This window comes from Colletotrichum destructivum, chromosome 1, assembly GCF_034447905.1.
Source record: "Colletotrichum destructivum chromosome 1, complete sequence".
In the NCBI taxonomy this organism is placed as follows: Eukaryota; Fungi; Ascomycota; class Sordariomycetes; order Glomerellales; family Glomerellaceae; genus Colletotrichum; species Colletotrichum destructivum.
In genome coordinates, this window is record NC_085896.1 from 1,184,013 (window position 1) to 1,197,810 (window position 13,798).

Here is a 13,798-nt window from a genome sequence, read left to right on the forward strand (position 1 = left end):
TTGTCTACACCCCGTTTAATGCATTATCGGCTTGGATGAAAGCTTCCCAACTGCATCTATGTGTATAGCCTCAGCTGCCACTGGTATATATACGTCTATTCCAGCAACATCTCGCCGCAACCTGTTGCTACTTCCACAATGACTGATGATGCGAGAGACAACACCCCGGATCAGCGTGGCCGGCAGCGTCGGGGCCTGCTGCCGCCTGGCCTAGTTGATCTCATGGGTCCGCCCCTGAAGGTCGGCGCCTTGACAGGTGAGTGACATATTGAAAGAGATCGTCATCCTGAGACTTGCCCTCCAGCGGTTACTTCAACTGTTTTGTTCTCAAATAATGGCACAGCTAACACATCGTTATCCAGGAACCATCGGCATGTTCAGTGGTATCGCTGCAGGCATCATCCGCGACTCCACGCCAGCTCTGTTCGCTCTGGCATCCGGTATCCAGTGGTTTGCCCTCGGCTCAAGTTATTGGCGTAAGTTGTCTTGTGATCTCGTTCTCGAGGACCAATTGCTGACCTGTTTGTGCCAGTCTCGAGGACTGTGGTGATGAGCGCGTGGGGCGGCGAAGCGACGCTCCCCAATTCTTCCAAGGTCCAAGCCAGTGCTGTTGCGGGAGGCACGGCAGGCATGGTCGGAGGTTTGATCCGTAAGTTCTCCTGTTTCGACTGGTTCTCGTCACGTCTGACGACTTGCAGGTGGCCCGAAAAACATCATCCCCGGAGTGCTCGTTTTCTCGCTCATCGGGGGAACCGGCCAGGCATTCTACAACAGCATGCAAGGCCGGCCCGAGACCACCGAGAAGAGGAAGAGCATCTTCGAGTCGAGCTGGAGCCCGCTCAAGAAGCTCTCGGACGACGAGTACCGCAATATGATTGAGGAAAAGATGCTCAAGATCGACGCCGAGATCGCCCTCATCGACGACAAGATTGCTGAGCTGCGCTCAGCAAAGGAGGCCAACCCTCCGCCGCCTCGCCAGGAGCCGCCTCAGCAGCCACCGCCATCAACGAGTTGAGCCGGCGTATGGTCATCCCCATGTACAACATTTGTCAACACTGTAATTGTACCATGTACCAACAAGCACATAGCAGTTTCAGACCATTGCTGTTTGCTTCTCTCGTCTTGGTTAATACTTTATCACTTTATCCTTCTTTCAGAGGCCGTCGCCGTATGTATAAGACATATCGCTTGGTTATCCCATTGTCTTTGTCCATCTGCAATAGAAGGGTTGTCTGTGTTAGGAGTCTCCCAATCGATTCAGTCGCTGCCTACAAGGCATGCGTCGGCCAGGCGTACGGATATCACTTGTTTTGTGTTTGCAGCTTATTCCTGGCCGGCCACCTCCATGTTGAATCTCTCGGGGGAGGGGGGGTTCTTTACCCCGGACCGTCCAAGTTTCCAGAGTTCCCGCCGGGTGGTGCAGGTGCAGAATCCGGGCCAGGTTTGGGCTGGAAGGAATTCATCAGAAATGCCATCGTTTTATACTTGCCACGATCATCCCAAGAATTCCCAGTTGGGTTTCTTGAGGCACAATCTACCAGAGCATGGTCTTGCAACAGCCCCTCACGCCCTTGGCCGTGAAAGTTCCCAGCATTGACTGGCATTGTGCCAGTAATAATGAAGCTCTTGCCGGCAATCCCACGTCAGTCATCGGCCTCGATGGCAGCATACGGCTCGCCTTCCTGCATGTTCGGCCCGTGCTGTAAAAAAGAATGTTCTGAGCCTCTAATTATCAACCGGCCAGAGGATATGATCTATTGTCCGCTTGATGTTCTGCACTGTGCTCGGAAAACCAAGCGTTCTGGAGACCCCAGGAGAATATGTCTAAGGTCTCGGCATACCAGAGCCTGTTTGACGGGGAGTGGACTCCATCGAGGAGCGCTGTTCGTGGCAGGCACTGGAACCCGTCACGGGTATAACGTCTGTCTGCATTGTGGGCATGAGAGGATACCATACGCCGAATCGAGCATCCGCGTAAACCAGCAGGGCGGCCAGAGAATACGCCAGCATGAGTGTGAAGCCTGGCCTGACGCATCCACTCGGGCCCATGAAATCGAATGTTACACCCTATGGCTTTCGGGCAAAGGGTCCAGACTCACAACTCCAAACCAACTCGTCTGCATGCCATTCGGTGGGATATGCTCGATTCAATAATTGTTGGCAATAACAGAAACACGATGGATCGCACGCCAACATGGATCGGTGTCAGGGAGTCAAAGGCCCAGCAGCTAGCCAAGACACTCAAGGGGTGGGGGGATGGACCGACCATAAGCTTGCAAAAAGTGAACCATGATGAGGCCGGGCGTGGGTTGACTCTAACCAGAGCAGACGGGAGGGACCGACCGGCTTTCTCCTGGTCCCTGCGCACATCTACACCCCTTGCCCGGCTTATCTCAGCCACCGAGATACCATCTCCGTCATCGACGTATCCATGTCACGGGGTGCCGGGAGGCTGGATCTGGGAAACCCGAAGCCATGGAAGGGAACAGACGGACGAACAGGGCCGGGGGAGGGCAGATGATACTTTGTTAAGGGGGCCGGAGAGCGGCCTGCGGCATGTTGGGTAGTGAGTGCAGTTCGTGCTGGAAGGTCAGGTCAAGAGCAGCCCAGCAGCCCTAGCTTCGGCGCTACAACGTCTCATCTAATGCATGAGCGCTCTAGGCCGACGGAGCACGGCCCCTTGATGCAGTTGATGCAAGTAATTGTTGAATGATGAATCCCCCATCCCGACGAGAGCCATGTTGCGGCCCGCGGGACGGGAGGGAGGAAGCACGACGTAATAGGACGAGGTACGTACTGTGACAGATGCCCCCGGGATAACAATTTCCATGGATCCCTCATGGTCGAGACGCTCCACAATATGATCGCCAGACAACCAATGAGAGACGGTTTGGGCCGGAAGTGGCCGAGCATTCCATCCGCCAGGGGTGGGAATTAATCGACAGAGCGATGGAATGCCATGCGTTTGTGCCGGCCCTGGACCGGCTGGCACCAGGGCCAGGATGTACCTTTTCGCAGATGGGATTACGACGCGGTACTTCCACTTCAAAGTGACGATGGGCGACCGAGTTGGGGCGCTACCTAGGTACCTACCTATTGGAAGTAGACTTAGGTAGTGAGTATTGGTGATGATTGTCATTTATTTCCACCCGCCAAATTCCCCAAAGTGCCCTGTTCCTGGAAGCCGCTGCCCCGGCCCTTTTGTGCTCTTTTTGTTTTTATTTTTGGGTGCAATTCCAGCCCACGATTCTCTCCTGTCCATCCTTCTCTTCCCTGTCTCGATTCTGTCTGGGCCGTGTGTGTCTTAGCAATCAATCTTTTTGTCTCCCTACTTTTAATTTCTGTTGCTATCGAAACGGAACCAAGGACACCGTTATCTTTCATGGAGCTTGGGATGAGCTTAGATCCTACGCATCTCCTCCTCGTCGTTCCCTGAGCTATCCGAACATCCGACCAACCGGCCAATCCCACCCTGCATAGTCACATTCACATAATCCGCCAAGTGTTCCCGCACCGGAACCGATTTACGTGGGAATCCATCCCTCCCTCCGCCGCTCGCCCAGCAGCAGGGTTCCGTGTGGGAAGCCGCCCGCCTCGTGCCGAGAAATCAGTCAGTCAGTCTTTCTGACTGACTCCAGAGGCCAGACGGGGAACCAGGGCATAGACGGAGAAACGACGTCTTCTCGCATTTCGCCAATTCCTCCTCTCTTGTTGGAACTGCGTCACTCTTCTGCAAGAAGCTGCATCTCCGATCCCGTCAGCCATTTACTCTGCGAACCCGAGTCCAAACACACTCACACTCAAACGACCGTCCGTCCCTTTGCCCCAACGGAACGCATTCTCCGCATTGCTCCCCATCGCATCGAACCGCACTGCACCGCATCGCCGCCTTTTTTCCCCCCCAAACCACCTACCAACCATACATACTTCTCACCACCACGAAGTCCGATCCCACAAACTGCGACTGGGTATTTGTCTCTCCCTTCCGACTAAACAAGGAATTCCATCGTCGTCCCACCCGCCTCCGCCTGCCATCTTCCGCCCTCTGGCATTGTTCCTGCGGAACCCTTCCTTGCGCGACGCTTCTCTTGATTCCCTCGACCGGCCATCTGCGCTGGCAATACACACCTCGTCGACTACACACCGCGTGGGCGCCGAACTCTGCTGCACCAAGCCGAGTGTACATCGTTTTGCCAACCAGTCGCACGCAAACACACACACACACACCCAAGGACCGATTCTCGACGACATGGCGCGCTCAGATCGTTGGAAGCGGGAGTAAACGTCCGGAATACCACAACGATTCGGGTCTCTCCAGGCAAGTCGCCCTCCCTTGCCTTGCCTTGCCTTGCCTCGCCTCCCCTCTTCCGCTAGGTGTGATGGTCAATTCAGATTGCTGTTGGACTAACATCGTGATGTTGCTTGGTACAGACACCGAAGCGCGCCATTCATTGCGTGAGCCGTCCGCGCGCTCATTATGGCTCTGCTCAACCCGACCTTCGTCTTCGGCGTCGTCGTCCTCCTCTACCTGTCATCCTTCATTCTCTTCGCCGTTGTCCGAATCCTCACCGGCATATCAATCCAAAGAATAGGCTACTTCTCTCTACGGCGCCTCGCCTACACACCCCGAGATGGGTTCAAGATTGAGGTTCGCGGCTTGGGGCTCAACGTTCACCGCCCGACCTTTGCCCAGCCCACCTGGCTGAGCGTCGTCATCAGCGAGCTGACCGTCACGATCGACATTGCCGAACTCGAGGGGAAGAAGAGCGACGATAGCTCCACCGATTCCGACAACTCCGATGCCGAGGAGGATACCGAGACCCAGCTGCCCGAGCAGCCCAAGGTGCCGCTGCTACGGCGCGGAACTGGCGGTCCCCCGCCTCGGAGCGAGACCTGGAAACACCTTATGAAGCTGAAGGACCGCATGAAGAGGGCACACCGCAAGCTGAATTGGTTGCGCATGGTCGACGTCGTCGCCAGCAACTCCACAATCAAGGTCGTTGACGTGGGTGATGTGCAGTTTGGGAGCTTGACCGTCGCCGTCGATACACGGCGCAAGATGGTGGACCGCGCACGCTTCTTCTTTCAGTCCCGGACAGACAAGAATAAGCTGAAACAACGCCAGGCCGAGTGGATCATGACGTTGCGCAGCGTCCTCTTCACGCCAGAGGGCAAGGAGTCGCTCGAAATTCTCGACAACGCGACTCTGAACATCCATGGATTCTTGTACGAAGCGCTGGATGGACTGAGAGACGCCGCAATCGCCCTCAAGCTGGGCCGTGTTCACATACCCTACGACGATGTTCAACTTTGCGCTGATAGACTTAAGCAATGCAAGTTGGCCGCACGCTCGTCCCCCTTGTCGGACGAGCCGGCCGACGTCTTCATGGACAAGATCATACACGAGGTCGCCCAGCCCGGCAGCACCCACCAGGAGCTGATTCAGACGGTATCTGACTCTAAGGAATTCATTAGCTCGATCCTGAGGGGCGTCAAGGAGGTTCAGTTTGCCGTCAGTTTTGTTGGCATGACGAAGAGGGTTGAATCTGTCAAGCCCAGTGCCAAGCCTGTCATGCTGAACGCTTCTATGAAAGAGGTCGGCATCGACTTGCACCGCCTGGACCCCAAGTCTCCTTCCCACAGGATGTACTTCCCGTCCAAGGATATCGCCCACGAGGCTCTAGCCGCAGCCTTGTCCATTTCCGTAGGCGTCGACGATGGCGATGGCAAACCCGAAAGGCTGATTTACATCCCAATGGCAACGACCACGGTCAAGACGACATTGCCATCCAAGACTGTCGAGATGGCACAGGATGTCGGGGCCGAGGAGAGGAACGCAAACATTCTCTTCGCTAATTCCGTAGTGACATCTCCTTCAGTAGACCTCGACCCTCGCCACCTACCGCTCCTCGTCGCCATGCTGAAGCCCAAGTCCTCGAAAAGACCACGAACTAACCGTCAACCGCGCCATGTGCTCATTTCACGATTATTGCCCAAGGCTAATATCAAGTTTACAATGCACGAACCGGTTCTCCGTGTTGCTCTTCCAGCCGTCGACCAGCACGCAGCTTCTGACGACTTTGATCTAATTATATCGTCTATTTCGTCCATCTCGCTCGACATGGAGTCGTTCCATTCCACCGTCGAGGATTTACACTACTCACTTGCGTCGACCATGAGAATACAGTCGCACGAGCTGTACTACCAAACGTCGTCGAGTAACCGGTTCGATCTGATACAAACCGAATCTTTTGAGTTGAAGGTCCAACTCAGTGCGACGCCGGACGTCCACGTCGTTGCGTCGGGCAATTTGCAGACCTTCTCCATCAAGATGGTGCGCCCCGAGATCACCGACGGTCTTAGACAGATCGTGCGACAGCTGAGGATGAACGTGGAGCCTGAGAAACGATCTAACTCGCACACGTCCACCAAGAAGCAGAACTTCCTGCGCGCTATGCCTTCGTGGCTGTTGCAACTCCAGCTTCAAGCATCAGATTTCAGTGTTGAGATTGCGGGCATCGACGAGGACATATCGGACGACACCCGTGGAGTCTCTCTGCAACTCGACGAGTTTTCTGCCGAGTACCGCGCACAGAGGCTGGACGGGCTCCAACGACGGCCGTCACGCCGGAGGGCCAACAGCCGCACCGTCGCCCCCGACTCGGATCTGCTCAAAAGTCCCATCTCGCCGCCACCTAGAAAGAAGCAACAGAATGAGGGCGACGGGCGGAGAGTCACTTTCCACGTTCGAGGCTTGGAGGCCTACATAGTGGAGTCGGAAGATAGGGTCGAGCTGGAGCCCTTTGTCAATATGCCGCGGTTCGAGGTAGCGTTCCAGGCCATGAGTGACCAGCAAGGCCCCATCTTTCACATCCACGCAGGAATTCGTACTGTTCTCTTGCAGTACTCTCTCTTCCGCCATTACTCCGTCGGCGTGGCCATCATGATTCTGCGGAAGGCCTTCATGAGGTCCGGGCAGGATATCGGGTCGCCGCCAATGTCTCCAACGACACCGCGTAAAGAGGCCAGCGACTACCTGGCTCCCCCAATGTCGCCAGAACCCTCTTTTGCCGATATGACTGAGTACTCAACAGTTACACCGGAGCTTATAGCCATCGACCTCAAGGCTGCTCTTGTGCAGGTCAAAGCCGAATTACCAAATGACCCTCAGTTGATGCTACAAGTTTACGGCGTGGAGGCTGGCCGACACAGATGGACATCGCCATTCCTGGCGTCGAAGCTCGTCCGCCTCTATGTCCAACCGCCCAGAATGCGAACCACCTGGGCCCGGATGATCAGTATAAAGGGGGGCAGAGTTGACTACCGCAAGTCTCGACGGAAGCTTCACAACGGCGGCTTTCACGAGGACAAGATGATCGACGTCAACTCCGACGCCATCAGGTTTGCTGTGCCACACGAGGTCCAGGTCAACAGGATTTCAGACAACGTCATCAACACTCTCAAGTCGATCAAGCAGCTCCACCATCGTTTCAAAACGGGCACAAACGAGTACATCCTCGACAAGGTCCCCGGCGGCCCCAAGAACGTACCCAAGGTCTCTGTCCGAACGCGCTCGCTGCTCTTTGAGCTCGAGGATGGCGCATTCGAATGGAAGCTCGGCATGATCTACCGCGCCGGCAGGGTCGAACAAATGCAACGTCTTGCCCGAGATGAGGCTTTTGAGGTCAAGAGGAAGAAAATACGCGAAGAAGAGTCAAGAAAAGAGTCGGGCAAGCTGCGTGCTCGCTCGCTCTTCCACCGTGGACGACAACAGAATGGAGCTTCGTGGGCCCGAAGTCAGAGCGCAGATGGAAGGAGACCCAGCACTGATCAGCGCTCACGAGGCAGAGCACCGAGATATGACCCTGACGGTGGAAGCATCGGTCTCACAGGATCAGCCTCAATCGCCGAGCAGGAGGCACGGGCGCGACTAGATGCTTACAACGCAGAAAGCTGGAAGAAGCGCATCGACCGGTTCTACGTCATGGCAAAGAACGGCATGAAGGAAGTCCGCGGTCTCTTCTGGGGCCCCGACCAGCTCCCCGACGACTTGGAGGATACGGAGAACATCCTCGAGGTGCCCCAAAGGCCGGCACTCATGTCCGCGCTCATCACCGATCTCCAGTTCGTTATCGACAAACCGACCTTTGCTATGAAAGACCTGCCAGACTTCATACATTCCGTCGGCAAGGGAATGCCCAAGGATATGAAGTACGGGTTGCTCGTCCCGATGCATGTCTCGATCGACCTTAGTGAGGCAAGAATATCCTTGCGCGACTACCCCCTTCCCCTGATCCATATACCCAGTCTGAAGACCGGTCAGTCAACGAGGCTTCCAGCCATGTCGCTCAAGACGAACTTCGTGATAGCCGAGGAGTTCCGAGGAATGGAGTCTACCCGTCGTATCAAGGTCAACATTGTGCCGCCCCGGAACCACGAACCAGGCGGCAGCAGCGAGGGCAGCTTTGCCATTGACGTCCGCCGCACCATTGGGCCGGTCAAGTCATACTCCAACATGCGCATCGAAATCAACACGGCTCTGCCTACAAGAATCACATGGGGCCCAGCCTACCAGCCGGCTATCCAAGACATGATGATGGTCATCGAGTCCTTCACCAAGCCACAAGTTGACCTCTCCGAGAGAGTTGGTTTCTGGGACAAGATACGCCTCAACTTCCACTCAAGGATACACGTGGCTTGGAGGGGCGATGGCGACATGCACCTTGCGCTCAAAGGAACGCGCGACCCTTACTGCGTGACTGGCAACGGCGCCGGTTTCCTGATGTGCTGGCGCAACGACGTCAAGTGGAACATCAACGCCGACGACGATCCCAAGAGGTTCATGACCGTCGATTCTGGCGAATACGTCTTGGCGATCCCTGACTACAGCCATCAGGTCCGAGAGGCTGCAATGCGAACTGGGGAAGACGACAGTCTCTTGAGCGAGGACAGCTATAAGTCCGGGGCGTCCTTCAAGAAGGTGGTGATGAAGCTTTCTGGCAAGGTGCAGTGGATGACGGGCGTCGTTTTTGAACGCGCAATCCAGGATGGCAGACGGAGCTTCGAGTTCCGGCCGCACTACGACATTGTGTTGCGAGCCCCTCACCATGTCAAGCTCGATGACCAGCCATACGATGCTTTCCGCGGGTTCCGAAGCCAGCATATCCATCTGTCGGTCGCAGTCAGGGCCCCCGTGGACCGTGACTGGATGGCAGACAACGTGGAGCCTTCAAGGAGCTACAACACGGTCCATTGCACGCCTCGCTTCTTTACCCACTTCTTCTCGTGGTGGTCTCTGTTTGGCGGCGCCATGGCACTGCCCATTCGTCAGGGGTCACTCTGGCCTGGTAGGGAAAGGAACAGCAAGAAGTTTGGAAAGCATCTCTCTACCATCAAGTATAACCTCCTGCTGGCACCGCTGTTTCTGAGCCACATCTACAAGCATAAGGACGCCGAGGATGCTTCCGACAGTGGCGTTTCCGCCACAGGCCTCAAAGTGCGGTTCGACAGCTTCATGTTGGATCTGCACCAGAGGCGCGAGGAGTTCAACACGCGAGACCGCGGCCGCAAGACCAAGGGGAAGACGAGCGGCATCAAGCTCCATGCTGCCCAGCTCGACCTAGCGGCAGCCGACGTTCGTGCTGTGTCGGCCAGCATCCGGGGAACAACAACCGAAGCCATTAAGAAAGGAACCATTGCTAGTTTGATCGCGAACCAGACCGAGGACAGCGCCGACCTCTCTCGTTTTACCATCCCCGATAACGACCTGAGTTGGATCGACATGGACGACTTTGTGGAACTGGATTGGATCCTGCCCACGGAGCCCAACCCCGACACCAAGATTCTGCCGCTGGCCTTTGCACCTCGCCTGACTTACTTCCGGCAAACAGACATTGGCGGCGTCATTTCAGGCGATCCGGATCGAAAGAGTCCCTTTGGCGATGAGCCAACACATTTCTGTATTATGAGCCACGACGACGACCCCCGTCGCGTACAGGCACAGCTCATTCAGGAGCGGTTGGACCAGCTGGAGATCCAGATCGAGAACTACGGAAGGAGCCTCGGAGATGCCGAGCTCAGGGTCGTTCGCGACGATGCCAAAGACCCCAAGCTCGTTGCCGCATTCGAGAGCTTGCAGCAGCAGGGCGCCATATTGCAGAGGAAGAAGACCTACCTCCAGAACATGCTCCGACAGATGAACAGCAAGTCGCCGGTAGACGGCAGCAGCTTCTTCAAGCGAGAGAATGGCAGCAGCAAGTTCGAAGACTCGGTCCAGCTGGAGGATGACTCGTTGACGATACCCTCCGGGGCGGAGTTTGAGAGTGACTTCAACAACCGTTTCGTCATTCACAACCTCCATTTCAAATGGAACAACACCCTTCGAAACATTGTCCTTCGATACATCCACCAGGTCAGCCAGCGGAGAGGTTTCGTCTATTACCTGTCCCGCCCCGCGGTCAAGTTTATTCTGGACATCGTGGAAGAGCAGTACAAGGCCAAGCAGAACCCGAAGCCTGCAAGCAAGAACAGGACTCCCACGGGGGGTGCCACCGCCGGTGCTTCTCCCGACCTTGACGCCGCAGAGCGCGAGTTCAAGCAGGACATCGAGGACCGCATCAAAAACATTCTGAAGGATGGCAGGAATTACGTAAACGCCGACGGAAAGGGAGGTGACGATGTACCCAACGTCCCGATCGAAGACCTGTCCAGCGGTATTTCGGACGAGTTTACGCCTCAAAACAGCTACCACGTTCGGCTCATTGCTCCGCAAATCCAGCTGCAAAGCGACAAGAATAAGAAAAACGTGGTCATCCTCACATCCAAGGGCATGGAACTCAAGGTCGTCGAAGTCATGGACAAGAAGAGACTCGCCGACGTTGTCAGCGGTCTCGTGCAGCGACGATTCCTGGTCAACATGGACAGCACGCAGTTCTTTGTCACTCACCAGTCGTACTTCTCGGAAATCGTCACGACATATGCAGGCAGTCGATATGGTACCCCTGCCACGTCGTCATGGCCGCCGTGGGTCCCGATGGAAGTCATGTTCGATTTCGAGACCGATCCTTTCGGGTTCAACCGTGTGGTGCAGAAGACGTCCGCCATGCTCCGTTACGAGAAGTACAACACTCTGCGTTTGAAGTACAACGACGAGGTCAACACCGAAGGCGCTGGCGATCCGTCCCATTCGAACAATGAGAGGAAGATGGACAACCTCTGGGTCGAGTTCCCGCAGGCCAGAGCTCTCTGCAACTCTGGCGACTACTACGCCATGTACGTCATTGTGCTGGATTTGCTCATGTACAACGAGCCGCTGGAAAAGACACGAAGCGAGCGCCTGGAGAAGATCATGCTGGCTTCGGACTTCAGCGATCTCAGCGGCACGCCGGAGATGGTGGAGAAACTGCAGGAACGCATCCGCCAGCTGCAGGACATCAAGTCCCACTTCCAGATCTACTCCAAGTACATGGACCAGCGGGGCTGGGAGGACCGGCTTCTTCTAGAACGAGACTTGGCAGCATGTGAGGACGAGCTGTTCTTCATGATGAAGGCCATCACGTCTTCGCAGCGCAGGTATGAGACAAACTCGGAGAGCAACGCTCTCCTAAGATGGAGCATCACGGCGCGAGACACGGTTTGGCACATGCTCCGAGACAACAAGGAACCCCTCGTCGAATTGCAGCTCAAGGACGTAGAGTATGATCGAACCGATAACGCGGACGGGTCGCACATCAACCTGATCAGGGTCGGCAAGGTCTTTGGACTGAACCTCCTACCTGATGCCATGTACCCCGAGATCATTGCGCCCTATGTCGACGGCGACAAGAGCACGGCCGACTTGGGCAACCAAGAGATGATCCGAGTCTACTGGTACATGCTTGAAGCCATTGCCGGCATCCCCGTCATGGACCACTTCGAAGTCAACCTGTTCCCGATGAAGATCCAGCTCGAGCGCGAGGTCGGCAAGCGCATTTTCGAGTACATCTTCCCGGGCATTGATGGCGACAACAAGACCAAGAACGACTCGCCTTTTATGCTAAAGCACACTCCCGCGGAAGACGAGGAGGAGGACGATGACTCCCTGTCTGGGTCTGGCCGCCTCACTGCGAGCGACAAGGATGGGTTCAACACGAGGCCGGGCTCGCTCGAGCTCCGTCTGCACCCGACACTGAACTCGGACTCGCCAACCAAGTCGATCAGCAGCAAGAAGTCTCTCACGGTCAACACCGGCGAAGGCCAGGGTCACACGTTCCGTCTCTTCCGATCCGTCGGCACCGGCAAGGTCCCATCCAAGAAGCCTTCGTACGAGTCGCTCAAGTCGACCAAGGAGCCTCGCCCTGGAATCGGACGCACGTCAACCGGCTTCTCCTCGAAGGAAAGTGCAGCCGTCAGCGACAGTAAGAAATCACGGTTCGGACTGCGCAAGGAGTCCAAGGCAGAGGAGAGCAAGCCGTCCGACGACCTGACTAAGATGATGTCGCGTGCGAGCAACTACATGACCTTTGCGCACATCAAGATGCCTTCGGTGGTGCTCTGCCTCAGCTACAAGGGCAAGGACAACCGTAACGTCGAAGACGTGCACGATTTTGTGTTCCGCATGCCTGCGGTCGAATGGCGCAACAAGACGTGGTCCAACCTGGATCTCGCCCTCGCTCTCAAGAAGGCGGTTATCAAGGCTCTCATCTCGCATACGGGCGCCATCATTGGTAACAAGTTCAAGCACCGCCCGAGTGGCGCGCAAGCCAGCAAGCTCCGGGAGCTGGCCACCGGCTCCTCTCTCATCGCGCCCACACCTTCATCATCGTCCCAGCACGACGCCGATAGCATCAACAACAGCGACGATTCGTCGAGTTTATACGGCAACTCGCCGGTGGATTACTCTCGATCGCCCCCGCGCTCTCGCCATGGTAGTTCGGCCAGCAGCATTCCCATACCGCGATCCACGAGTAGGAGTTCGAGTGTCGCGAGTGGCCGATCGCAGTGGACAGGCGGATCCAGCAGTCAACAGCCAACCGTCCCCAGCTTCCTTATGATGACGCCGCCTACACCGCTGGACAGCCGCGCGCCGACACAGGGGCTCGGCTTCGAGCTGTTACGTCCGTCTTCTAGAAGCAGTCTGGCACCGTTCGATCAGGCCGGCGGCGGGACTATGAGATCGCTGTCACGGTCCGGCACAGGTGCGGAGCCAGGCGATCGTCGGAGGTCTGCAGGGAGCGCGTTCCTCCGCGACAAGATCAACCAGCTCACCCACCGGAAGCGCGACGGAGCCCAGCAGAAAGAGAGCAGCCAGAAGCAAGAGAGCCAGAGGGAGGAGACACCGGAGGCGGAGGAGGAACCCAACACCGTTGCACCCGACAGCCCCAAGAGTTCGAAGCGCTTTCAGGGGTTGAGCAGCCGGGTCAAGACGGGACAGTAAGAAAAAGAGGGACGGAAACGAAGCCGTTGGCAGCAAAGACCAGGGCCGATGGTTATTTAGTGCGATGCATCGACAAACAACGGGACAACGTGAGGTGTTGAAACCTCACTCAAGCATGCGTGCCAGACATTTAGATGGGAGGACAGTTACGAGGCGGGAAAAGGGAGGCAGAGGTTAGATTTGTTTCATTGCTTTTCCTCCTCTTCTCTTGGCAATACCCGGCGTTGGCGGTACACGCCCACAAACAATTTACACACACACACACATACACACATACACAAACGCGCGAGAAGATGAGGATGCTATCGCCAGTCTTTTGTTCTTATGTCCCATGTAACAGTTTTATTCTTGAGGCTTGAAGATGACGGATGTTGACGAAGCGTG

General features: G+C 56.1%; 2 protein-coding genes across 2 annotated transcripts; both read left to right on the forward strand.

Annotated features, from left to right (window-relative positions):
- Positions 1–10: 10 nt before the first annotated feature.
- Positions 11–1,541, forward strand: CDEST_00372 (uncharacterized protein). Its single transcript, XM_062916531.1, has 4 exons — positions 11–256; positions 363–476; positions 533–649; positions 699–1,541. The coding sequence occupies exons 1-4, from the start codon at positions 139–141 to the stop codon at positions 1,013–1,015; spliced, it is 666 nt and encodes a 221-aa protein (XP_062772582.1). The 5' UTR covers positions 11–138; the 3' UTR covers positions 1,016–1,541.
- Positions 1,542–3,233: 1,692 nt separating this feature from the next.
- Positions 3,234–13,415, forward strand: CDEST_00373 (Putative FMP27, SW motif-containing RBG unit, FMP27/BLTP2/Hobbit, GFWDK motif-containing RBG unit). Its single transcript, XM_062916532.1, has 2 exons — positions 3,234–4,318; positions 4,432–13,415. The coding sequence occupies exon 2, from the start codon at positions 4,478–4,480 to the stop codon at positions 13,412–13,414; it is 8,937 nt and encodes a 2,978-aa protein (XP_062772583.1). The 5' UTR covers positions 3,234–4,318; positions 4,432–4,477; the 3' UTR covers position 13,415.
- Positions 13,416–13,798: the final 383 nt, after the last annotated feature.

Excerpts from the sequence above, each read along its gene's own strand:
- CDEST_00373 (XM_062916532.1), top strand. The coding sequence starts at position 4,478 with ATGGCTCTGCTCAACCCGACCTTCGTCTTCGGCGTCGTCGTCCTCCTC.
- CDEST_00372 (XM_062916531.1), top strand. The coding sequence starts at position 139 with ATGACTGATGATGCGAGAGACAACACCCCGGATCAGCGTGGCCGGCAG. Across the intron at positions 257-362 it reads GAAGGTCGGCGCCTTGACAG|GAACCATCGGCATGTTCAGT; the intron begins GTGAGTGACATA and ends ATCGTTATCCAG. Across the intron at positions 650-698 it reads CATGGTCGGAGGTTTGATCC|GTGGCCCGAAAAACATCATC; the intron begins GTAAGTTCTCCT and ends GACGACTTGCAG.